Consider the following 21913-nt stretch of genomic DNA (forward strand, 5'->3'; position numbering starts at 1 on the left):
AGGTTACTTCAGAGATATTCTGTAAGCATTCAACAAACAACAGGCCACATCATTTCCATGATCCACATCATTTCCACACAGGTTGGGACACAGGCCACTGATCCTGATCTTTTTGAAAAGTAAGGAAACCTGTAGTTGATAAACCAGAAATCGATTAAAGACTCTACAGCTTTGTGCCAGTCCCTTTAGCTTTCCCTTTTTTCCTTGTTACTAGATTTTTCTCTGCTGTTTCTTTAACAAATTGTAAATATTATAAAAAACAAAAAAAAAACAACAACAACAAAAAATAGAGTAAATCATACCCTTCCTGCTATGTTAGAATGTCAGTCACTGGAATCCCGCGCTGTATTTGATTCATGCATGATTTAATGTGTATAAATTGGGCCTGTTGTATCAAAGGATACATATTTTTCATATAGTAAATGTTGCTGCTTATATTTGAGTCTGAATTTATCAAGTATTTGATTTGGTATTTTAACATAGGAATCGCCTTAGAAATTCTGTCTTGAGAGAAAATGGGGTAAAAACTGTGTAGTATATCTTTATGATCATACTTCCTATACATGTAAAAATTAGAACTACGTGATAACATTACATGTACATTAGCAAGAAGTGGCTTATATTCAGTAATACCTAGACTCTGGGCCCTGCAGTGGCATGATAAAGGAAAGGTCCTCCCCTATCCTTCATACCATGGAACAACAGAACTGCTCTGTAAATTCAGGACTTCAGCAGCCCTTGCGTCTGTTAGATTTTCCATTCTGCAAGGGACAATACCCAATGAAACTTAGTGGCTGCTTGTCGATGTTGTCCTTAGCTCTTCCTTGACCCACTACACAGGCTGAATCCTTTATCTGATGACACAGGAGAAACACGTAATGCTGAGTTTACTGGTAGGTAGGGTTTGATATCCGCACACAACTTTTGGTATGTCACCACTCTTTATACCTTCATACAACAAAACTTCCAGGTCCCTTTATGCCTGCAAAAGAGAAGAGGGTAAACTTAAATTTTCCAATAACAAAAATTATTCCATCCACACTTTGTCTAGGGATACTATAGAAATAAGCTGTTTAGGCTTTGACTGTTCATGTATTTTTCTCCCTCATTTTTACTGGTATCATTATACTTGCAGTTTACATCTTTTTATGTTGTAGGTCTTTTATTATCAAAACATCAGAACTAAATTAGACTTTATGGACATGGACATGATATCACATAATGTAAAGAATATTTCTAGAAGTTTAAACAATTTTTTGAGCTGTAGAAGTTAAAATAGCTGTGTTCATTTATGTCTTGGACTTGCAAGTTATAATCGTGTCTTTTAATGATAGGTGCTAAAGTCTATCCTGCTGATATCAAGGTCAAGTTCAAGGACACATATGCCCTTCTTGGACAAAATGTGACCCTGGAATGTTTTGCACTCGGGAAGTAAGTATATTTCTAATTTGTTGTAGACTACTGTACTTGGTTTTGTATAACACGGAGACTGTAAGTTCAGGATTTTAAATACAAAAACATTTCAACAGCACATATGTTTTTGCATTGTACAAATTAACAGCCAATTCTTAAAAAATGCTTGACTTGTAGTATTGTATCTTTTCAAAGCCCTGTTCCTGGAATCAGATGGAGTAAGTATCTTGAACCCATGCCAGCCACTGCGGAGATAAGCATGTCTGGTGCAGTTCTCAAGATCTTCAATATTCAGTATGAAGATGAAGGAATTTATGAATGTGAAGCTGAAAACTATAAAGGAAAAGATAAACATCAAGCACGAGTTTATGTTCAAGGTAGATGGAACATTTTGATTTTCCACAAATTATGGTACAGTTTCATATCTGGTGAAGCACCTGTGTTCTCACCCTGGATGTCAGTGCTATATAACTGCATCACTTTGACACGTTGCTGTTTCAGTCAATAAAACAAAATAAAATTCATGCATTGTAGGACAAGCATCGAAATCATCTGTTAAATGGACAAATGCTCAATTTGGTTCATTGTGTTAGCTATATGTATTCCATGACAACAGTGTGCAAATATTAGTATTAGCATAAGCAATACACAATGGAAACTAATTAATTTTGTTGTAGAACAGTTAAATTGCCAGGAAGAAAAAGAGGGCAATATGTTTCCGTGTTTCTTCACTGTTTGGCTGTTTTGACTCTCTATTACTCTTCCTTTGTACTTACAGATCTCTCTCTCTCCCCCTCCTTCCCCTCCTGTATGTATAAATGCATATACACATATACACAAAACACATGGAAGGGCACCTGGAATGGCAGGAGTGGGAGCTGTCAAGAGAGAGTCTCTCTATACAAAAATATGTTATATATCCATATCCAAATACGCTTTTGAAAAATTGTCATCAAGATTTTTTTTTAATATCTACCTTACCTTAGCTTTGCTGCTTATTCAGCTAATTTAGAGAAAAGGTTAATTATTCTTTTGAGCTTTTTGTGCTTCACTTTAATGAAAATGTAAATGTCTTTTTTTCTGTTTTAATCAAATTACTTTATTTTGTAAAAAACCAAAGATCCCAGATCCCAGTCATGTTTGCTGTCTTCCAACAATTTTTTTCTCTTTTGTAATGTTCCATCATTAAATTTTTCTTGTCCCGAATAGTGACAAACCTCTCCTTATCTGCTTAGTACACAAGACCATTCTCTGAGGTGTATCATTCTCTGAGGCAGTTAATGATCCCTATTATAACTTGTCTCCCTGTGTTAAGGAGGTCATATCTGTTTGTTATAGGTGAATGATGCTAATTAATTTGACCTGCATCAGTTAGTGTAAGCAAAATTTGTGGGTGCTTTTTACATAGTTTTACAATATTTTCTCGATTCCAGATATCTTGTGTGAAAACCTCAGTAATATACAATGTTTAGTTCATTCCTTGTTATCTCTAACTTCATATTGTTTATTTATATCACCTTATTATGCCATTACATAGTTAATATGTGTAATTAATCTAGACTAATCATCTTGTTAAGGTGACTGGTATTATTTTAAGCTCTTGGGCAGTCATGATTTGTTACTTCCATTTCCCATTTTGCCCCATAAAAATATTTTACAGTTATGAGGCCTGTATGGTAATACCAAACGTTCTGTGACTGTTATTGTAATTTGTACCTAATCACTAACTTAATCCTTGCTTTATATTAATTGCTGGCTCTCTAACTTAGAAGATTCCCTGTTCTTGATGCCTTGGCCTCTATATAACTACCTATATAAAGAAACCTTCATTATAGCATTTCTTGAAAAGTAGAGCATAGCTTGCTACTGAAATTAGTTCTTGTTGTTCATACTTCTAATAAAATTGTGTGCATTCATTCATAGTAACAGAGAAAAAGTCCTATAAGAAAACAAGTCTATCAAAAATATGACAGAACACATTCTTAGTGAGATTTCTCTGGTATATTGTCAAACTTTTCAGTGAATCACGGGTATACTCTTAAAAATGAAGATTGAAATTAAACAGTTACCTTTCTGTAGAAATTGGTCAGATATGCAACGTGACTAAAATATTTAAATGTTCCCAAATATTAGTCATTTTAAAGTAGTATTCTATTTGACCTTTAATGCAAAGAATGTTTTTTTATCATCACTTCTCCAAAATGCCTTGGCCTCTAGTTTAAATGTGCTCTGATTCTAGAAGTTCATGTAAAGGTCTTTTTTTCAGAGACATTTGCCAGTGTAGATAATGTATGAAATATAAATAGTTTGATACAGGATATTGTGAACCTGCGTTTTTGTACAGGAGCTACAGTTATGTAGATGTGCACTCAAGCAAGGCTAGAAAGAAGCAGCAGTGGAAGTGTATGCATGCATCCAACAGAAAAAAACATGAAAAAGCAAGGTAGAACTGGGAAGCTGAAAGTTTACAGTGCTCTTGAAACAGAGATGAAGAAAGCCCTCATACTGCACTTAGTAGTTTCTGCATAGGACACGACTCAGCAGTGTGAAATAATATATAAATAATGATGAGATAAAGAAAAAGAAAGCAGAATGTAGCTGAAATCCTTTAATTGGTTTAAACCAAGTCCATTATTTTAGTTCTTTGCATATATTATAGATTGCTAATTTCACTGTATTTTGAACATACCTTTCTCAAAGGTCCACATAAATCTTTGTTTGTATTTGAGAATAATTCTCAGTTGTCTGGGTTTGTGACATAATTTATACCATCACTTTTAATTTCACATACTGCTGTAGTTGGCTTGTTCCAGTGTTTGTAGTTTATGAAAAAGTGGATAACTTCAATACTAATGAAACTTGTATGCACGCTGCATGTGAAAGTGTGCATATGACATGACAAAGATACATAATCTTGGGCTGTAATACTATATCTAGACTTTTACTTCTATACAGAATCTAAATTATGTATAGTTTTATGTTCTGTATAATTACAGCAAATGATAGTCTGCTATGAAGAGCGATAACAAATAAAACACAAAGCCCTTTTCTTCTCCATGAACTTTCAATTCATCTTAAAGAGTGTAGGAAAAGGTGAGCGTTATAAACACCACTATATTCAAAACAAGAGCTATAAAACACCAGTACATATAAAATAAATGGGAAGTTTAAAAGAAAGAGCTTCTGCTAAGGAATAATGTGGCAGGAAGCAGCTAGACCAAATGAAGGTAATAATTGTTTATCCCTTCTCTTTTTTCCCTCACAAAAAGACTACCATCAATTTTGTATTTCTTTCAGCAAACAGGTTTGCACAGCTTCCTGAAACAGTTTCAAACCAACAAAAGAGAAAAAGAACCCATAGGGCAGGCAGGAGATAGTCAGTGGTGGAAGACTGACCTGTTCAGTCCCAAATTAGAAAGGATGTAGAAGGAGAACATGGAGGAACTAAAACCAAAATGTTTCCTTCTTTATGGCCCCTGGGACAAAGAGAACATGCCAGGCTTTCCTTTTCTGCAAGAGTAAAATTTTAGAATTCCATTTGAAACAAAGTGTGGCCACCAGTATACAAGGATTATTGGAAATGTTAGCTTTTTTTTAAAGACTGCATTGCTGCTGCTATTCTTACCACCGTAACATCTAGAGGCACTGATAGACATGCAGGTCCCCGCTCTTACTCATGGTGCTTTGCATAAAGCTCTAAGTTATGGTGCTTTATATAGCGACTTGAGTTAGAGCAACCCCTCCCAACTCAACAGACATTCATCTGTTGGGGTGGGAGGAGGGGATTGAGCTCCACTTTTTAGGGCCAATCCAGCAGAGGATCCTGCCTGTAGCTTTTCTTCCCTAGCCTTGGTCCCAGCCCTGGTGCTATCTGCAGGAAGGAAAGTGGGAGAAGGGAGGAGGAGGGAGCTGCAAGCTGGAGTTTGCCTGACTTGAGCTGGAGGTGGAGGGGGCTGGCAGGGGCCATGAGGTGGGGGAATGTCTGATCCTTCTGCCCCACCTCCAGCTCAGGTCAGGCAAACCCCAGCCCACAGCTCCCTCCTCCTCCTTTTCCCCTACCCCCTCACTTCCCACAGACTGCACTGGATCACAGTGCCAAACTGACCCTAAGAAACAGACATTCCCAAGGAGCTCCACTTTGGAGTGTCTTCATCTGATCCCTCATTAGATGTAGGTTAATTTGTCACACAATCAGCCACTCTAAAAGCTCTCTGCAGCCATACATGTGTGTCACGTCACAGCTGTAGAAGACTTTCAGGGGACTGGTCACATGACAAATGGCACTTCTGTCAGCGCCCAATGAGCCCAAACTATGGAACTGGCCACCATTATGCCAGACACTGTGTGAACACAGAATACAGAGATGGTGCTTGCCCCAAAGAGCTTACAATTGAAAACAAATGACAACAGATTGGTACAGATGAATACATAGAGTTTAATTTCAGCGTGAGAATGTTGGTCAGCACGAGTAAAGTACCCCTTTTTCTTCTGCACTGTCTGAGATGTATACAGCTACTGCAATTAATTTATAATAGTGTTCAACTGACATCTTGCAGACTAGATTTAACAAGCAGAGCCATGTAATTTGCCTGTGGGGTCACATCAGATCAACCCATAGGTCTAGCAATTTGGCAACAGAGGTGTGGTCAGCAGGAAGCATGACAATGAATATTGCCACCTCTCCCCCACCACCAAATTTCTGGACCTGTGAGGACCCCAGATGATGTAGCTCTGTGCAGTATATCATACTGATGCATGGGGTTGCTTTGCAGCTGGATCTGGTGTAGTGGATTGTACCTGTGGACCAGCCCTGTACCACTCATCTGGCTTGTGGAGTTGGATAGATGAAGCACTGCTGATCTGTAATCATGGCTTATGTATGAGAGCCTATAGGACTGAGATTTAAATAAAGAGCCCTTGTGCTTCAATTTGAGTTAGGAAAGGCCTTCTAGAGGCTGTCTGCATGATATAAAGCAATGCTACTTTTCTGTTTAGCTGAAATAGAAGAAGCAGTTCAGTTACGTTAGCATGGCACTCTGCCCAATGTAATAAGCAGTGCTTTCAGTACCTGGGTTTGTCATTCAGAGCTAGTTCAGGGTTATCTATATGACACAGCACTGGTTTGTGCAAAAGTCCACATACTATGTTTTGGCAGTATATATTGGCTCTTAGGACTTAGTGTTATTGCTTAATTTTGGGGAAAATATTGGGTAAGTAAACATTAATAGAACTAAATACTAATAAATGGTGATGATTTATTTTTGGTGATGATATGCATTTTTACTGTATATATACTTATATATATCTAATGTATATATCTAATGTTTACAAGGTATTCTAATGTGTTTGTTTTTTAGCATCTCCAGAATGGGTAGAGCATATCAATGACACAGAGAGAGATATAGGCAGTGACCTATATTGGCCTTGTGTAGCTGCAGGAAGACCAATTCCAACCATTAGGTGGTTGAAAAATGGACTATCGGTAGGTGTATTCTTACATGTTATTCTTATATGTATTCATTGTTTAGTTGAACACTGGGGCTACAGACAGATGTTCAAAAAGCTTAAGGCGGAATTGATCTAAGTTATGCAGGGCCACTCCCTCTGTCCCCCACCTTGCTGTGGTGGCCCCAACCTCGTTTCCCCCACTTTGTGCTGCCACACAAACTGCCAGGGGGATGGGGTTGGGCCCAAAGCAACGGGGGGAGCAGGGAAACAGGGTCAGGCCCAAATTGGGGGGCGGGGCTGGACAAGGGGAACAGGGGCACAGGGCTGGATGCTGGGCTCTGTCCCCGTCAGCCCCCCAAGTAGGGATGGGGGAGCAGCCCTGAAGCAGCAGGGGCAAGGGTAGGGGGACTGAGCCTGCCCCTAGGACTCTGTCCCCCACCTCCCCAGCAGGTGATGGAGCAGACGGGCAAGTGGCAGTGCACCCCCCGCAGCAAGGCCAGCATTGCTGGCCCCAGCCCCCTGACCCTGCAAGTGGTGATAGAGTGGATGGTGTGGGGCAGGGCCAGCAGTGTTGGCCCCATTTCCCCTGATCCCTGCAGGCCACGAAAATGGAGAAGACAGGTGGGCAGGGCCAGTATCGCTGGCCATGTACCCCTGGTGTTGTAGGCGACGGAGCACATGGTAGGGCAGCCCTGGCCCCAGCCCTGAAGCAGCCAGGGGGAAGGGGGGGAGCAGGCCTGGCCCCAAAGTTGCGGGGTGGGGTGGGGTGGGGTGGGGCAGAGCCAGGCGCAGGCATTTTTGATAGGCAATTGGCTAATTTAATATAACAGTAATTTCAGACAATCTGTTCTTAATAATACACACTTGCAATACCTCTTTTTCTACGAACTTCTACCATAATTTTTTTTCTTGTCTCTAAAAATTCCACCAAAAAGGGCTTGAAATCCTTTTTACCCTATTAAACATTAATCTGTCATAAACAAGGTAGGGAAAGGAGTCATGGAGAGTTACAGAGGGAATGGTTTAAAAATAAAATGTCTGTTGTCTCTACTTACATTCTGCTTTATATATGTGTGTGTGTGTGTGTGTGTGTGTACACATATATATAAAATAATATATATATGTATGTACACACACACACATTACATGTATATACATACATTTTCTCATATATAAAATACACTCTAAGTCAGTATGAGGCTCAAACGCACATATACAATGGAAGATCTTGCAAAGTACAATAAACAAGCACAAGCATGGTCAAAGGTAGTGTAGAGACATGAGAAGAAGAGTATGAGACTGTTAAATAATGTAGGCTTAATTTTGCACCAGCTTTCCCATTTTTAGGAGTGCTTTCTAGACCTTAAATATATTATTTTAAGTCAACTCTCAAAAATATGTGTAGTAGCCATTGTTCATGTTGGTCTCTCAATAGTCTGCTCTCTGCTGCTGTAATGAGAGAAAGGTTCACAATTTGACTAACACTATGCTATGTGTGTGGAGCTGTTCTGACAGTGATACTAGTGTGCAGACAAAGAAGACAATAGAGTAGAGCTATTTTGGCTACGTTTCTAAAAACAATGTAGGGAGATTAGGGGGAGTAGGGATATCAGTGTCTGCCATATGGAAAGGGATTAAACTAGAAGAAAACAATAGTATTTTCTAGCTTTTGTGGTTAATTATAAACAAGTGATTTAAGAAAGAAAATTACTTGACTGTTCTGTTTAACTTGGCTTTTGCTAACAAATCTACAAACCAAATTGCAGAACGTGTTAAGTAGTTCTCCAATATTAATCACAGAATTAGACTCTTGGACTTATAAGAAGATTTAAAATAGAAAATAATGAAAATTTTCTAAGTGCCATGAAAATATTTTGCATTTCTAAATCAGATATTTTTAAATGAGATATTTTCCCTGGTTGATACACAAAGATGGCTTCCTTTAGGAAAGCTGATGTAAATATTTTATCTACGGTACAGGTAATTCAGGCACTTACTGGAAATTCAGAGAAATACTGTTCCTTTAATTTTTGACTACCCCACCCACTCTAATCAACCCTTATGTAAGAAGAAAGTCTCATTCTTTTTCTCAAGAAAATAGTTTATTAAAATGTTTTTCCTACAACAGTTACCCTTCTTTTGTCGTTTCCAAATATCTTAACATTTTCTCAGTCTACTGTTTTATTTTTCCTAAACTATATCTGGTATACATTTATAAATGCCAATTTATTGCTTAGTGGAAGTGCAAAAGTTCAAAGTGGCTAACACGAACCCTCCAGAAGTTTTTAGGGAAATTTCCATTCCAGTTTAGGACCTGGACTGGACTTGAACAGAACCAATACCTAGTATAAAATAGTTTGCAACAATACACTGTATATGTTTTCTTACAGTTTGTTGAAATAAATCAAATTGTCCTGGTCTGGGGCTTGCATGACATGATTTGTTTGGTAAGCATGTGGATTAAAAAAATAAGTAATTCCTGCTTCTCATTTTCTCTTACATTTCAACAGTATATGGTTTAGTACAGATACAGTAGTCTAACATATGTGTACATAATGTCATTCAGCCATATTCTTTCTGTTCAGCTGATAAAAAGCACTGATTCTTTCTTGTTTAAAAGATCGTAGTTGTAATTCATGACTATGACAACTGGAATGTAAAATAGGGGAAAATAGTGTATTTAATAAGATGTGAAGGATTCTACACCAACATTAATACCAAAAAAATAGAGAGAGAATGGGAGATATATGGATGAATAGAAATCTTAGATTGTGTAGTGCATAATAATATTCTTATTACTTTACTTTTCTTTTTTTTATTCATAGTACGGGAAAGGAGATTTAAGAATAAGAGGCCTGACTTTTGAGGATGCTGGAATGTATCAATGTATAGCAGAAAATGCACATGGAATTATTTATGCTAATGCCGAACTGAAGATAGTAGGTCAGTGAGATATTTATTTGTCAAACAGTTTCCAATCCGATTAAAATGATAGTTATGTTTTCCATATTTACAGGCACTGATTTGTATGAGAAAATTGCAGTACTTTTGGTACCGCATTGCTCATTCTGGGATCACATACTGAAGATCTGTTTTGAATTCTGTTATTGAATATAATTGAGATGATGTTTAATTATGGAAATGTTGAAGGGTTGTAGTAGAGTACTGCCAAGTGGCCAAGGAACTGAATTTTAAGTATAGTGTAAGTCCAGTTTTACCTCTCCATGCTGACTTGCCACTAAAAGCCAAATCAGATTAAATCAGATCTGCTTTCATAACAAGGGGTTTGCAGTGCTTCTGGACTACCACTATCATTTTGACCTTGCAGACTGGTTATGAAGAGGTTTTTCTCTCTTCACAACTCTCTACTGGGTCTGCTGTACTGGGCATCTTTCTATAAAATACTCTCTATAAAATCTTTCTATAAAATACTTTCTATAAAATCCATGCTACCACTCGACACACTATGTGAAGTAAAGCTCCTCCTGTCATCATTCTTTCCTGCCCCAGTCCAGCCAGTCAAGCATTACAGCATTGTCCAGTCTCATAATACACTTAGGACAGGGATGGGGAAAGCATGACCTGCAGGCCAGATCCAGCCTGGCAGGCAGTTTCAGCCAGCCCATGAGTGCCCACGAATTAATTGTACCCTTCCTAGACCATGCACTTTGCTCTCACCATCATGTGTGGGAGGGCCCTGGCCCTAGCCGGCATGCACAGATTCTGAGCAGAGACACTCCTGCCGCTACTGCAGCTGCTGGGGGACCTGCTCGACTTCCCCAGCCTCTAGAGGCTCCTTGTGTCTCTGCTGCAGCGCTCTCCCTGGGCAGTATGTTGGGAAGTGGCAGTGGGCGGGGGAAAGCTGCAGCTGGGCGGGAGCATGGACTGTGGGGCTGGGTTGGTGGGAGCACAGAGTTGTCCAGGGTGTGCACCCAGTGGGAGAGCGGAGCTCAGGTGGGCAGGATTCGATAGAGCCCCATTCAATAGAGCCAGGTCAGCCTGGCTCTGTTCCTTGCTGCCACGGGCAGCTCCCAAAATTGCCTGGGGCCCTGAGCCTTCTGTGCACAACTTCTCAATTAACATCATTATGCTGCTAGATGACCCAGCTGTCTGACATACCATACCACAGAGTTTCCCCAAATTAGCTTCCTTTTAATTTTTGCATTTCATATATCTCATACCTGCTGCCCATCAGGACCGCTTTTCTGGGTCCCAGCCTCTCTCTCCCACATTCACCTGCCCTTCTCCCACTTCCTCTGCCCTCTTACTTCCTGGCCCCCTCTAGTCCTTTGGTTCTCCTTCCTTTGTTCTCCTATCGCTCACTCGAGTTCCTCAGCCCACTGCGCTACTCCAGTAATTCCCTGTTAGTTGTTATTCTTTTCCATTCACCCACTCACCACCAGACCTACTAGACTTCACAAAAACACAAATTGAGGAATGAAGGTGTTAGTTATCTGGTTGCTTGTTCATTATTAAATGCTTATTGATAATATGTAAGCGTAACCAGTGGTTTATAGTTTTCTCTGTACTGCTGCAATTGATTAACAGATTTGTTTCCCTCAGCTGTGCTTGTTTCTCTGGCTTTACAAACAGTGTTGGTACAAAGACAAGAAAGACAATAAAATAGAAGCATTTTCTCTTATGATCAATTTTAGAGGGGAAAATCAATGAGCCAAGGTCTGACCTCAGATATGTCTCGTTTCTCCTGCTGAACTTAATTGAAGCTGCTTTTACAACAAATGAGACTAGGTTTTGGCTGAGCAGTTGGCCCAGTGGAAGAAAACTAAGGGGATTGTGCTTACATGTTCCTATAGGGCTGTTAATAATAACCAAGAATGGAAACAAATTTTAAGTTTGACCCTTACAGCAAGATGAACATGTTACATTATAAGAACCTTAAATATTCAAGGTGTGATTCAAAGCAATATGACATCTGTGCCAGTCTTTATATTGATTTCCGAGAGCTCCGAGTCAGACCTATACTACAGCGAGATCAGATGTCAAAGGAAACTGAAATCAGCAGAAAATAAGTTCAGGAGTGGCACACCATTATACATCATTTATGTAGCTCTTTCTACTACTGTGGAGCTTTTTCTTGTTCACCTCAGTAGTGGAACAACGGCACGGGTCTTTAGTTCTGCCACCCACACAGGTTATTTTTACTGTCATAAGCAAACTGCCCTGTGCACACTGCAAAAACAAAACGGCAATGTCTTGATTATTCTCTTCTATCAGCTTCACCTCCTAATTTTGAACTGAACCCAATGAAAAAGAAGATCTTGGCTGCTAGAGGAGGACGTGTGATAATTGAATGCAAGCCTAAAGCTGCTCCCAAACCAAAATTCTCATGGAGCAAAGGAACGGAACTGCTGGTAAATGGGAGCCGGTCAGTATTTACTGTTATTCAGTGCAGTGTGTCATAAAACCCTTATCTGGTGCTTGGCATTTAGCTTAAATCGCAACTGAGTCTAAATGCAAAGCTTGTATTAATTGATTGGATTTTGCTCCAATAATTTAATCATCAAAGCCCCCTTCTTAATTAAAAATACAAAATACCTTGCATACTTATTCTCATCTTGCATATCAATCTTCCCCATAGACTTGCAGTGAGTACACTTATTTTACTCAGAATTATTCATGCAACTGCAATATTAGGTTTGACAGAGCAGTGCTTTAGTCTTTATTTAAAAGAGGCCGCTTCAGTTGCCCTGTTTTACCTGGCACTGGTTGCTATTTTTCTACTGTCTTGAACTGCAGGGACGTGAAGGAAAAAGAAATGTTACTAACTGGTAATTGTAATCCTCTAGAAGTTCTCCCCTGGAGCTGTGCTGTTCTCTCTACTTTCCAGGGCACTCTGAAGCCATGAGGAAAGGAGGGTAGGACTGGAGGCTACCCATGAGTGACCCCTACTGATTTTACTACCACCACAGTTGCAAAAATGAGCCTACACTGTCATGAGCAGAAACAGTATAGCCAGGGAATGCCAGGTGTATAGATAATGGTCTCATGGTATTTTACAAGAATTTCCTAGTTTCTTAAATCAGCATAGCATGTAGATTTGTATTGACAAAGGTATGCCGTTTCTCCAGGATTTTTTATTTAACACAATTAAAATTTGAGTTTGTGTTTAATTTAATGTTTTTCCTTTTTGTTTAGTTAGAATGCACAAACCAGCATGTTCCTCAGTCCCTTGCTTATATATCATGCTTGCCAAAACAAATTAATATACTCTCTTGGCCTATATAAATGTGACTTATATATTAAAGTCACGGGATGTCATTTGTGGCATGACACAAATGAACTTTTAAATTGTACATGAAATGAGATTCTCAAACCTCTAAATCCAGCCCTCAAAGTTTGTCTGTTTATAGAGTCCCCCAAAATCAACCTAAAATTTCAGAGGTTGCCTAAAAGGGTGTGTGTAGTTTTCAATAATTATTTAAAATTGATCAAAATGCATCAGTTGTAAAGGTTATATATTTTAAATATGAAAAGAATAAAAATCTGGAATAGACAAACTACAGCAGACCTTGGGCTGGATCCAGCCTACAGAGACATGGGGGACCAGTGGCACCCACCTCAGCCTCAGAGTGCCCCCCTCTGCCCTGTACTGTGCAGCCCCCCTTCACAGCCCTGGTGTTGGGGATGAGAGTGGGCAGTATATGTGGCAGAGGCAGTAGCAGGCAGCTTGGGTGCTGCAGAGGGGAGTAGTGGCCAACAGCAGTGGATGGGTGAAAAGTTGCTGACCCAGGCATTATGGTATACCCACAGGCATGTGGTAAAACAGGCCTAGAACTGTATCTGCTTTTTATTCTAAGTTGCGTTTGAAACATGAACAGGGGTGAGAGGGGACAGAGAACTCCCCGTTCCATAAAGATACCAAGTAATGTCTCATTGTTCTGGTCCAGAGCTATCCAGCTTCTATGGGCCAGGGTGCAAGGCCTCAGTGGTGCGAGCCAAGGGCCCACTAGGACTGATGTCTTGTGGGCAGTACCCCACTCCCACTTCACTGAGTGCATGGACATCAGCTCACCAGCCATGGGCATCCCTGCTGAACTGTGCATGGACTTATCCAGCACTGTGTGCTGCACTGTATCCATGGGTCGGGGTCAGGAAGCAGAAACCAGAGGAAGGAGGGGAAAGCTGGAGATCCTGGCTGCACCAGCATTTAGAGCAATAGAGGGAGTGGGAGCTCAGGGGCTGGAGATTAACCCCTCAAAGCTGCATGTGCCCCCAGACAGCTAGTTGGACAGCCCTGTTCTAGTCTGTGATCCAAGTAAAGGCAGTCTGTGGGTCACATGCATTCCTCTGGGCTCCCCTATTGCTCCAGCTATAGCAGCAGACAGGGTCTCAGAGCTCCCCTTCCCTTTTCTGAGTTATGCTGCATCACAGCATAGGTTGTGGTGCCATTGGAGCCAGCAGCCTAGAGTGCCCATGTGGCATGGTGTTATGGGGGGCTCTGCAGGGAGCTGAAAATGAGCTAAGGTACCATGTACACAGTCAAGTGAGGAGTGTGGGGCATATGCATGCGCCATGCAGCCTGGTGAGCCTGTGTCCCCCACTAGCACTGTCCTCATTAGTACTGCCCCGGCCTCTTAGAAGTTGAACAGCCCTGATCAGAACTGAAAAATAAAGTGAAACTTAACACTGTTTTGCTCACTTATAAAATTAGATACTATGTCACCTCTAAGTCCCCTTCCTGTGCTGCTTTTAAAGCCCCCAAAAGTCCATTTGTTAAAACCACAGTACACCATTATCATATGCTCTGGAAGCAGTATTGTATTCTATGACCTGGATACAATAATTGGAAATTAGTTTGTGTTTTAGGTGGGTATAAGCCTATGAGAGACCCTTATGATCTGTCTTCTGTCTTGTGTTGAAGTTCCTGGTGCAAGCCCTGTCTTTTTTTGGATACACAGTGAATGAAATCAGTTGATGGTTTTTCATCCTTTCAATAGTATACACATTTGGGATGATGGAAGCCTAGAAATTTTGAATATCACAAAGCTGGATGAAGGCACTTATACATGTTTTGCAGAAAATAACCGAGGAAAAGCTAACAATTCTGGTACTCTTGAAATCACAGGTAAAACTCCACTTTCACTATTCATATCAGATAACTTCCTGTAATTTATTATTTTTTTCCCAATATAAGGCTTCTCCTGGAAACCATTTTATGTCATTTTTTTCCAATGTAACTGGATGTGAAGGGATAGTTCATGTAAGAGTAAGCCTGTTCCTTCCTCATTCAAGGAGGGACAGTGGAAACGTTGCATCTCAGTCCAGTATTACTTCTTCCACAGAAGAGTCAATGAAGTGATGTTCCCATTTAGGTGGTAAGCTACTTCTTCTCCATTATCTACTTGACTGCAGACCAGAAGAGAGAGATGGGACTGTGCTTATTCTCTTCCTGGCTCCTCCTTACCTCTTCCCTCCTTACCTCTTCTCTGGCCTTTTTCAGAGAATCAGTGACGAGACTGAATTAAATATGTGTTTGACTTTATAACATAGTGTCACATGCCTAAATAAATATACATCTGGCATACAAAGAAGCATGGGACTGGAAGGGGCCTCGTAGGACACTGAGCCCAGTTGCCCAGATTTACAGGGATTCATTAACCCTAGAAATCCCATAGCTATCACTTCAAACAAGGCAAAATACCTGGAACACCAAGAACACACATGTAGGACAGAGAAGGGCACTACCAATGCCATATCATTGCAATAAAGGGGAAGAGATTGGTTATTGTACACTCAGAAAATCCTAGGCCATTCCCCATGCTACAGAGGAAGATACGAAAACAAACAAAGGTACCCCCCACCTCACCATGGTTTCTGTCTGTCTGACTTACTGGAAAAATTTCTTCCTGAATCCAGGTTTGGACATTGGTATAACCCTTTGTCCAGGAACTTGTTGGTTTTCTAAGTACAGGGAGCATCCATACCCCAGTGAAGCCCCCCAATCATTTCTGTGGCAAAAACCCAGTGCCTCGGAGGAAGGGGAAAAACAGTCCAGAAGGTGGTAACATTTATGAGGGGGGAAACAGTCTTTCCTAGCTTCAACCTGTAACCAGCAAAGGCCTTGAAGTATGAGATTCTCAAACACATTTTAGTTTGGAAGAACTCTTTCCATATCCCAGCATGGGGATTGCAAATATATGACTCTTTATCACACTGATTGGTAAGCCAGAACTCCCTGCCCTATTATACCATCCCTTCCATAAACTTGCCAAGTTCAGTCTTAGGGCAATTCAAGTTCCTTTTCCCCTACACTTTGCTTTGAAGACCATTCCAAAACTTTACTCCTCAGAAGGTGAATCTACACATGCAATTAACATGCAGAAATAAACCCCAGCACAGTTTGCACCCCAGTTTTTATTTCCCAAATGCAGCATTTACAGATGTGCCTTGGACCGCAGCTTGTTGAGCATGGTGGAGCAGCCCCAGGGGTCAGCCTGTCAGCCAGGCTCAACATGCTGCAAAGGTGCTGGCTGGGGCACAAGGGTGCCCAGTGTAGGTCTAGTCATCACGCAGCCCCTGCAGTAGAGCACCCTCGTGCCCCAGTCAGTCCCAATCTCTGTCTGCATGTGCATTTCGGGACACTGAATGACCTCGCCATAGGAGAGTACTTGTCCAGACAGTACTATCCTACAATGGAGTTAATTAATTTACTGTGCCCTAATAAAGGGGCCCATGCAGGTGGTGATGCTGCTTTACTGCGGAACTAATTAGTGAGCTCTGGAGTAAAGCGCATATCTAGATGCACCCAAATAGTGCGGAATCTTCAAATCCGAATTTATCTCTAACCAGCATAAAATTATTTCCTCTTATGCCACCTTTGTTTTTCAGTCAGAAAATCTCCTCTCCTTCCCTAAAATTCACTGCAGAAATATGCTCATAAAGACTGTGATCATATCCCCTGTTAATTTCTTTTTGAACTAAACTAAATCTTTAGTTTTATTCCGCATGAAAAGGTTTCCATTCCCTTTACAATCTTAGTGACCCTCTTTTGACCTTCTTCCAGTTTAAGTTAATCTTTTTTTTAATTCTGGTGACCAGAACTGCATAGTATTCTAAATGAGGTCTTACCAGTATCTTGTACAATGGTTTTTACCACATATACTCTTGCCTAATACAAACTAAAATGTCGTTAGTATTTTTCCATATACTGCAATATGAGTATCTTAGGCTCATATACTTAATTGTGAAAGGCAGGATAGATTTTCATCTTACAGACTAACTAAAGTAGATATTATACTTAGTAAAAACTTTTGTGAGTTATAAACTCAACTTAAACCATTTCTTTCAATGCTGGAGGATTCTGATGTATTATATCAATGAAGGTAAACCAAAGACTGAGCCACATTCCTTGCATTACAGCTTTAACCCTCAAAAACAAGGCCAGTTGAAACATTTCATAATTTGGTTCCTAGAAATGACATTGATGGATATATTAGGAATGCCTACAGAATGTCTTTTAAATTGATACAAAATTTTTAAGTGCCATACAAAATTGAAAGATGGCTATAAAATCAACCAAGAAATTATATATAGTATTAGAATACCCTTATCTACTTACTTCTGGTTATGAGATTCTGTAACATCAGTATCTTTGGTAACAGTAAGATAAATGTGCTGTTGACATCCTTCTTGAACCTTCCTGGTCTTCTTTGCTGGACTATAGGAAGTTGTGTTGGGGATTTATTCCTCCTTCTTCTTCTTTCTATTCTTTTCCTTACATAGTTATTTGCAGTTTTCCATAAGTAATGAAGTACTTTTTCTCAAAAGACATATTGAAATCCCCCTTCCAAAGGTAGAATACTAGAAGTCTTCAGATCCATTTTGACAGTTCTCTAGCCAGCATACAGTGATTTGAGTGGAGCTCTCCTTCTATAACAATACAGACTAAAAAGCAGATTTAGTATATGGAAAAAATACATGCTGAATCATACAAGAGTCATCACCTATTTTCTGCATGTTAAACAGCTATTGAACAAAAGTGATTCAACATAGTAGGTCAGTCATCATGGTTCAGAAACTAAAAATACCTGTTACCAGAGAACAAGCAGGCAGGATGCTTTAGTCATACCATTATTTCCTTTGTTCTAATCAGTTTTCTCCTTTGAAATGTAATCATGTAAACAATGTATAAACAAATTTCCTTCATGTATAATTAAACAGATATGGAGCTGAATTTGCATCTCTGTGTGCACTTGCTTACTGGAATTTTCCATGTTTTCTTTTAATTTCACAGAAGCTACAAAGATTACTTTAGCTCCAATTAATGTTGATGTCACAGTGGGAGAGAATGCCACTATGCAGTGTATTGCATCCCACGACCCCTCGTTAGACCTGACATTTATTTGGTCTCTAAATGGCTATGTAATAGATTTTGAGAGAGAATATGAACATTATGAAAGAAGTGTTATGGTAAGACCTTTACCTGATTACTAAACTCTGTTTTTCACTATCATAGCAAGGTGGTATTTTCTGTTCAATCATATTCCAGTATGTTGTGTCCAGGAAAATGCACCAGTAAAATGATTAACCTATTTAAAGAAGCCTAAAATTATAGACCATGACAAAGGCATATAAATATTATTTATAATTTTTAGTCATGAGAGATATAGAAGTAAAATTTTTTTTCTTAAAGTTCATCTTTTCCATGAACAATTTACTTTAGTATTTCATTAAAATACTTTTCATTAAAACTTTTGAAAAATTTCCAGTTGCCAAGTTAGAGCTTGTCAAATTCTCCATTATAACTCAGACAAGGTTCTTTGGGTAAATCCAGTATCTTTTATTAAACCAACTCAAATAGTTGGAAAAATTCTTAGCAACCTGCCAGGCACAAACACCCTTTGTCAGGCTGAGAAAGCCTGACAAAGGGTATTTGTGCCCAAAAGCTTGCTAAGAAAATTTTTCCAACTATTTGAGGTGTTCTAATAAAAGATACTGAATTTACCCAAAAAAGTCTGCCCAAGGCCTTAGATGAACACAGCTACAACCTACACCGCTCATTACAGTTCAACAGTTTGACAAAAGTAACTCTGATTTTGTGTTTCTGAATTACTCACAAACTTGTCCTGGTATGTTTGAATGTATTTGAATAGTTTTAGTGAATGGATTAAATGTACTGTATTCAGATTCTTCACATTTGGTATTCTGATAGTGTGACTGATCATTTAGATTTCACAAGACTAGATTGCACGATCCCCTTACTTCTATGGGTAAGTACTTATACATACAGTTAGTGCTGTTGTTTTCAGTGTGAGTACTTGTGTGACTATGTTTTCACCAATGGGAATAAAAAATGAGCAGTCTAGTCTATAATAATATTTCTGATACCTTACTGCAAGACAAGCATATAACATGAAAGAGTAGTAAATAATGAATGATGAACTGTGCATATAGCAAGTGAGTAGGTAGGAGGACACCAAATATAACACAGATTTTTTTAAGATGGATAGATGGTACTACCTGCCTGTGTTTGTCCAGCCCAACTTCTGGGTTCAAAGATTGTACAAGATGATGGATGGGCTTAAAAAAACCTGTAAATGTTGAGTAAGATGTTTTTTAAGGGTAATACAAAATGAATACAAAGTTACTTGTCTTGGCACTTAAGGAATATGTGGGATTAACGCTTTTTTCCACCTAATTTTGGACATAAATCCTCTCCCATTCATTGTACCCCAGGATGTCATTCTTTAATAAATGCTATATTTGCTGTAGCCGAGGCAGCTGCTTTGCATGAATTCCCCCTCTTATAGAGCTGCAATTCTTTCAAACCTGAAGCAAGCATGCCTTCTTCCACAGTGGTCTCAGTCTTTATCAGTCTGAACAGAAAGAGGTGGATTGGACTGGTAACAGGAGGATTTCTTTCATGGGTGACTGGTGCCACCTTAGTCGGGGGGGCACATGCCCTGCCCCCAGCAACCAGTCAGTGACCAGGGGAGCATCCCCTGATCACATTGATTGGGGGGGGTCCCCCTGTAGCCAATCTTGCCAACTGGGTGGGGGGGATCCCCTATTGCCAATCTGTGGCAAAACTTACCAACCAGTGAGCGGCTGCGCTGCTCCATGGCTGTGGTGCTCCTTGAAGGGGCCGTGGTGCTCCCAGAAGCGGCCACAGCCAACTTCCAGTGCTTGCAGGGGGGACACAGGCACTTCCGCCTGCCCCCCCCCCGACCTGTTACCTGAGCAGGGAGCGTGGCCTGACGGGGGTGCACCAGTGCTTTCATGTGGTGCATGTGCACCCCCTATGAATCGCTACTGATCTCTGTACAGCATCAGGATTGGGCCTTTATCTTTGCACCTGAGCTTTGTATTTAAATAATTGTTTAGAATGGGGTTTCTTGTAATAAGGACTAATAGGGTATTGTAAAAAAAATGCATGGATTTTCAAAACTTGATGACTAGGTTGAAAATGCCCTCCATCAGTTTGACTTTTCACTTTGGCTGGGGACCGACATTCAAGAAGCTTGAGCCTAAATTGATTCAATTTTTGAAGGTTAGTCTAACCTGCCTAGATTGAATCTGTTTGCGATTGCACAGACATTCCCTCTGGACTGAAGAAATGCATGTGCATGCCTGCAATGGATCAGGCTAGAAGCTGGCGGTGCTAGAGCAGCCCTCGTTTCCCTGAAGTGGGGCCAGGCCCCATCAGGATGTTCTGATTAAGGAGAAATTATATCCCCACCTGGCCTGCATAGCCCCAAGCTTTTACCCACTTGCTGCTCAAAGGGCTGGAGTATTGCCAGCCACCAGCCCCTGGCTAGCACTCTGAGACAAAGGGGTGTGTGTGCAGTGCATGCATCTGTTGATGATACTGAGCTTTTCAATCTCCCTTTCCCTGCGTCTTCATACTGTCTGCAAACCTGACAGATGAGGGAGCCAGCATGTAGCTGATAACACAGTGTTTATCAGCCTATCAAAAAAACAAAAGCCTGTATCATTAGTTTAAGCTCTTGTTAAACAACTTTTTCCAAGGGAAGAGTGGAGGGACATTGCCAGCTGACCTGTTGATTAGCTCTAAAAAGCCTTTAGCAGATACTATTTTGTCTGCCTGTCCTAGTGAAATTTGAGACACACACACACACACATCTCAGCATTAGCCAGCATACCATATGCTTAGGGTCCATGGGGCTGGGGTCTATGCTGTGGGAGATGGGAGGGGGGAATCCCTGCTCGAGCAGTGAGCAGCAAAGGGATGGGGGGCAGGGAGAAGCCAGTCAGACCCTGCTGTGCCTGTAGTCTCCGCCAGAGCTCCGGCCAGGGAGCAGAGGGGCAGGCCCAGGCCCAGGCCCAGCCCAGCCCAGCCCAGAGCTTTGAAGCATCTGGGATGCTGCAGGACTCTGCTTTAACTTAAACCAGCAAGGGGTCTGGGGCAGACATTACATAAACCAGTTTGAACTGGTTTATGTGCACTGAACTTATATTCTGTTACAGGCTTAAACCAGTTTCTGATCACTTAAACTGGTTTATGTATAATGTACGTCCCTAGCCCTTATGCTCAAGTGTAATTAATTATTTATGAAGGGCATATGTAGGTAAAATTCTTGCTATTCCATTTACTTGATATTTTACTTACTGTTGGGCATGTCTATAAATGCATATTAATGCACTTGAATCACTCCTTGCTTATCACACCTTAGTTTATTGCTCTTGAGTGCACATTTTCATGTGTGCCTGAGAGTGCAGCATGTTGAGCAGGATTGGAGCAGTCTCAGCTGGCAGGGAGCCTAGGGGTTCAGCCTGCCCGCAGCTCAATGTGGAGGGAGGGGCTGGCTGGGGTATGAGGGTGATTTAGTGCGGGGCTAGCCAGCAGGCAGCCCCCACACTGAAGTACCCTCATGCCCCAGCCAGCTGGAGCAGCCTCTATGGAGTTTTATACTCTGCAGCAGGATAGTACTTGCATTTACAACATCCTGCTATGGTGTAAATTAGTTTACTAGAGCCTAATGGGGGTACACGTGTAGACACACAACATTTACTGTGCAGCTAAGTAGTCTACTGTGCAGTAAATGTCTTATGTAGATGCGTCCATTAATTC

General features: G+C 40.6%; 1 protein-coding gene across 1 annotated transcript in view; it reads left to right on the top strand.

The window, feature by feature from the left end:
- The window catches only part of CNTN1 (contactin 1), a 473636-nt gene that overhangs the window by 329984 nt on the left and 121739 nt on the right, over positions 1 to 21913 (top strand). Inside the window, exons 10-16 of the mRNA XM_090042334.1 lie at positions 1335 to 1431; positions 1609 to 1790; positions 6771 to 6895; positions 9687 to 9804; positions 12097 to 12247; positions 14820 to 14947; positions 18116 to 18291. Coding sequence (XP_089898460.1) covers positions 1335 to 1431; positions 1609 to 1790; positions 6771 to 6895; positions 9687 to 9804; positions 12097 to 12247; positions 14820 to 14947; positions 18116 to 18291 — 977 coding nt within the window. The remainder of the gene's footprint in view (positions 1 to 1334; positions 1432 to 1608; positions 1791 to 6770; positions 6896 to 9686; positions 9805 to 12096; positions 12248 to 14819; positions 14948 to 18115; positions 18292 to 21913) is intronic.

The sequence above is a fragment of the Crocodylus siamensis genome, chromosome 4 (assembly GCF_052110815.1).
Source record: "Crocodylus siamensis isolate JL-2025a chromosome 4, ASM5211081v1, whole genome shotgun sequence".
In the NCBI taxonomy this organism is placed as follows: domain Eukaryota; kingdom Metazoa; phylum Chordata; order Crocodylia; family Crocodylidae; genus Crocodylus; species Crocodylus siamensis.